General features: G+C 42.4%; 1 protein-coding gene across 2 annotated transcripts; it reads left to right on the top strand.

The window, feature by feature from the left end:
• Positions 1 to 737: 737 nt before the first annotated feature.
• On the top strand, positions 738 to 3,091 carry GPR12 (G protein-coupled receptor 12). 2 transcript variants are annotated; one of them, XM_073320971.1, is made up of 2 exons: positions 738 to 920; positions 1,657 to 3,091. In XM_073320971.1, the coding sequence occupies exon 2, from the start codon at positions 1,669 to 1,671 to the stop codon at positions 2,671 to 2,673; it is 1,005 nt and encodes a 334-aa protein (XP_073177072.1). In that variant the 5' UTR covers positions 738 to 920; positions 1,657 to 1,668; the 3' UTR covers positions 2,674 to 3,091. The 2 variants fall into 2 exon arrangements, with proteins under 2 accessions (XP_073177072.1, XP_073176989.1); XM_073320888.1 differs by having other exon boundaries at positions 1,654 to 3,091.
• The last annotated feature ends 2,280 nt before the right edge of the window (positions 3,092 to 5,371 follow it).

The following is a 5,371-nucleotide window of genomic DNA, read 5'->3' as shown; positions in this document are numbered from 1 at the left end:
AGGCTCAGGGAGGCGCGGGCGGGGGGTGTAACTGGGGGAGGCTCAGGGAGGCGCGGGTGGGGGGTGTAACTGGGGGAGGCTCAGGGAGCCGCGGGTGGGGGGTGTAACTGGGGGAGGCTCAGGGAGGCGCGGGTGGGGGGTGTAACTGGGGGAGGCTCAGGGAGCCGCGGGTGGGGGGTGTAACTGGGGGAGGCTCAGGGAGGCGCGGGTGGGGGGTGTAACTGGGGGAGGCTCAGGGAGGCGCGGGTGGGGGGTGTAACTGGGGGAGGCTCAGGGAGCCGCGGGTGGGGGGTGTAACTGGGGGAGGCTCAGGGAGGCGCGGGTGGGGGGCTATAGCTGGGGGATGCTCAGGGAGGCGCGGGGGGCTTTAGCTGAGGGATGCTCAGCGAGGCGCGCGGGGAGGGGGTTCAGGGCGGAGCACCCGGCGCTCGTGCCTCGCGGGGCGCGCAGACATCCCCTCATTATAGCCCTCCCCCCAGAAGGTCGTCTGGGGCCAGGGACGGGTACCGCTGCGCCTGCGCATCAGAGAGCAGCAGGTGTCTCCCTGTCAGCGCGTGCCTCAGCTCCTCCCCTCCCACTTCGGTCCGTGCGCGCGCCGCTCACGCGACCCCTTTCCTCCGCTGCCCACGTGCCTTCAGCTCCTCTTCCCGCGGACTGGCAGCGCCGCACGGCGCGCGCCCCCGCCTCCGTCCGTCTGTTGTGCGCGCGTGCCTGCGCCTCTCTCTGCCTCAGCTCCATGCACCAGGCACCGCGTCCAGGGGCCAGCGCGGAGGGGATTGCACCTGCGCTCCCTATTGCACAGCCAGGAGCTGGCAGTGCCGCCCCCTCCCCAATGAAACAATGAACCTGCCAGGAGCAGCCTGCCCTGCTGCATAGAAAGGACCTGGAGACCCTCCTCCTCCAGCAGGGGAGAAGCCAAGGTGACCACCATTGAGGGCTAGTCCCGCTGTCTGTCTGTCTGTCGCTGTCTGTTTCCATCTGTCTGTATGAGATTGTGTTACCCTCGCACAGATGCTTGCATGGCATTTCTCTCTCCCCCACCTCATCACCTCCATTGCTATTAATTCAGGACCACGGATGCTCTGCAGGGTAGATATCCCCCAGCCCGGATTTCCAGCTGAGGTAGATAGGATGGTGGCTCCCGGGGTTAAAAGCATTCGGCTGTAGCGGTTGAATCACGAGCATTCTTAACCAAATGGTTCAAAGCCCTGATATTTAATTGCAAACCGTGCTGGTGACTTGTGATTTTATTTCATGCATCCTGCAACAATTGCTCTTTTTCCATATTTAAACTCATGTGCTTTGGGTTTTGTTTATCTTGTTAAACCAAAAAACCTTTCAAATAGTTCGAGTTATGTTAACGGGTTTTTATTTCTTTAGTTCAGTACTATGTGTCCATACCACATTTCACTTGTTTCCCTCTTCCATTTAAGGAAGAAAATCTCTCTTATTACTTCATATCCTGTTCTTTTGTTTTCTTCAAATAATTTTAGGCAATTTAAAATTAAGTATTTCTCTTCATCATTTGTACTGTCACGTTTATGTAACATGTGCCTGCCTGCATATGAGATTCATAGAAATATCTGAGGAATTGCATGTTCTTGAATTGACTAGTACTGTATCTGAACATTAAAAAATGTCTTTTCATTGAAGAAGACAGGGGTTAAAATGAATGAAGATCTGAAGGTTAATTTAAGCTGGCTGCCTCAAGATCATTTAGAAGCCAGCTCTCCAGAGAATGTCTCAACCGCAGCCTCGTCCCTGATTCCTGTCGTAGACCCAGAACCAGAGCTCATAGTAAACCCCTGGGACATTGTTTTGTGTACTTCAGGAACCCTTATCTCCTGTGAAAATGCCATTGTGGTCCTTATCATTTTCCAAAATCCTAATCTTCGTGCCCCCATGTTCCTTCTGATAGGCAGCCTGGCACTTGCAGACCTCTTAGCAGGAATTGGATTGATCATCAATTTTATTTTTGCCTATCTTCTACAATCAGAAGCTACAAAACTGGTCACTGTTGGACTGATTGTTTCCTCTTTCTCTGCATCTGTCTGCAGCTTGCTGGCTATTACTGTTGATCGTTACCTCTCATTGTATTACGCTTTGACTTATAATTCAGAAAGGACTGTCACTTTTACCTATATCATGCTTATTTTGCTCTGGGGAGCATCTATCTGTATTGGACTGCTGCCTATAATGGGCTGGAACTGCCTCAAAGATGAATCCACCTGCAGTGTTATCAGACCGCTCACTAAAAATAATGCAGCTATCCTTTCAGTCTCCTTCTTGCTCATGTTTGCTCTCATGCTGCAGCTCTACGTTCAAATTTGTAAAATCGTGATGCGCCATGCCCATCAGATTGCCTTGCAACACCATTTCCTGGCCACGTCCCATTATGTGACCACCCGAAAAGGAGTGTCTACTTTGGCCATTATTTTGGGGACCTTTGCTGCTTGTTGGATTCCTTTTACACTCTATTCTTTAATAGCAGATTACACTTATCCTTCAATATATACCTATGCCACTCTCCTGCCAGCCACCTACAATTCCATCATCAATCCTGTAATATATGCGTTTAGAAACCAGGAAATACAAAAAGCATTTTGGCTTATCTGCTGTGGCTGTATCCCCTCTAGCCTGTCTCAAAGAGCAAGATCACCTAGTGATGTTTGATTAACAGCTATGAGGACTTTATTTAGCATTTTGTTATTCAAAAATTCCTGCAACAATCTTTGGTTAGATACATTCCTTAGATTGTACATATCTGATTCATATTCAAGCCACAGGATGCACTGACCTTTTTGTAAAGAGAAACCCCATTAACCTAAATGAACTCAGTGGTTTAAGGAAGATTTCCAAAATCATAATGATTAGTGTTCTTTCAAATTGTATTGTTGCTCAGGTTCTATGAATAGACTAAACTGGTCTTTCACATCCACTATGATTCTAAGTTAACTTTATTAGTGAAAAAAAGGTAGACTTAAGAGTTATAGCCCTTTTTAAAATACTTTATGTGCTTCAGCTCAGTTATACTGCATGATTTTTCTGTTGTCACAAATTCTCTCTCTCTTAGCCTTAGTGAAACAGTAAAGAAGACTATGTCCTTGGTTCTGTTAACATAAACTAAAATATATATCACCAATTTAAAATAATGACCCAATTATTATTGATTCATTTGGTATTTATTGTAATACTTTCTGGACCATTAATTTGCTAAAATGAAGAAGTGCTTGTGCAGGTTTGCTATTTTATATCTCAGTATAAATTGATCATTATTTTAAAATGTTACCTATTTTCTCATGAGTTCTGGATAGATGCTAGAATAGAATGTACGTTTCATCTTTACTACTGCTTTATTTCTTTTAAAAAATCAACTATACATTTTTTAAAATATAGGACATCAGGGCCTATTGTAACACTGATTTTTAAACAGAATTCCTTATTTAAATTGATGGGGAGTTCTGCTCAGAAATCTATGGCACAATATGGCCTCTAGGAATTATGCATTGTAATAGGTGCAGCATTTTAACTTTCTTTGACAGATTCATATTTTCAGAAGTGTATAAGGAAATATTTAATAAAATAACTTGCTTAAAATAGTATTTCTACAGTAAATGGTTCCCTAAAATTTGCTATTGATACACAAGTGTTATTTCATGTTCTCATTGTTCTGCTATGGTTTCAGATTCTGAAGTTTGAAAATTCTCTGAGCATGTCAGGTTCATAATTGTATGTAGCCAGAATGCCTATGGAACATATTTTCTGCTATTCTAACAATTTAATCTTTGAGTCCATCACATATTATGATGCTCAATACTGTATGCAGATCATTTCACTTCATTCTAAGATAATACTCCTTGTGTAAAAGGCAAAGCTTCCTTTCATGAATGGTTTAATTTAAGCTGCTTCTGATCTTTTCCATGAAGACACATAAGAATCATTAGAACAAAAATGTTGTTTTCTAATAACAATGTTGTACTGACAGAAGAAAAAGCTTACTGGAAAAAAAACCCCTGATTTTGGATTTCTTTGTTAAACTTGAGGTATATTCTCATATCAGTGAATGGGAATTTATAGTAAAACTTCCATTAGTGCTAATGGAAGTTACATGTATAAATGCCTAGGCACCAATATGGGGGTGTAGTCCCTTGAATATCAAAGTAAATATACTATATTGTTGCTTCAGTATCTTCCATTATAGTTTAAAAAATCTCAAATGTTGATAAAAATATACATGTACAATATAGAGAGTATACACTACTATACTGCTGCCACTCTATCTTTTCAAATGGTATCTTTCCTTTCATTTAAACTTTTGGAACACTGTAGCTTTTGTGGCAAACTTCGGTGACATTAATAATCCATATGCTATACCCAGAACTAAATTTCAAATGTGAGTCACTTGTATATTAGCAATAATTTATTTTGGTTTCAATGCCAGATTCAAATTCCATTATTTACTTGGTTCAACCTTCATGATATCTGGCTATTACTTTGCATTAATCTAATCAAATTTAATATTGTATGGTGATGGCCTTATCTTGACAGAACTGTACTCTTGCAACTCCCGTTGGCTTAACTGGGATTTGTAGGTCCTCAGCACCCACTGAAATCTCCCCTTAAGCTATATAGGATATTTGTGTTCTTTATCTATCTCTGAATATTAATGAAGTTCTAGTAGTTTCCAGTTTTCTATTGTTTATAAGAAATCATCACTTCAAAAATACCTATGATGTATATATACTTGATTTTTATATACATATATGAAGTATCAAATATTGGAAATTATTGCTAGGATTATTTGTTAACATTTTAAACTGAATTATGTATAAGGGTCACAAATGCTGTTTGCTTGTTAACAGACACAAATAAGACTTGCTAAAACTCCACAAACAAAACCTACCCCTCTCTTCCTCTATCCTTTCCCTGAGTTTGGTCAGTCACATCAAAGTGCCAAAAACTGATCAGGACAAACACCTACAATTGTGACTGAAATTCTATCCCAAGAAGATCTGAGTTTTGCTCCACTTCTATCTAGGTACTAATGTGCCCCTCCATTACCAAAATATCTGAGCACCTCACAATTATTTTTGTGTCTTTATCCTCACAACAACCCTGTGAGGTAGGGAGGAACTATCATTCCCCTTCTATAGCTGAGGAACAGAGAAACCCACTAACTTGCCCAAGGTCACACAGGAATCCATGGCAGAGCATAGAATTGAACTTCAGTCTCCTGAGTAGTAGTCTAGTTCCCTAACCACTGGACCGTCTACTCTTTCCGCCCTTCTCTTCCAGTCTGGATCACTCCCTCCTGTGGCAAAACCCATAGTATGGGGCTCTGGAGAAGAAATCTGTGATTTCAGTGGTTGTT

The sequence above is a fragment of the Lepidochelys kempii genome, chromosome 1 (genome assembly GCF_965140265.1).
Source record: "Lepidochelys kempii isolate rLepKem1 chromosome 1, rLepKem1.hap2, whole genome shotgun sequence".
NCBI lineage: Eukaryota > Metazoa > Chordata > Testudines > Cheloniidae > Lepidochelys > Lepidochelys kempii.
This window is presented reverse-complemented; position numbering and strand designations above follow the sequence as displayed.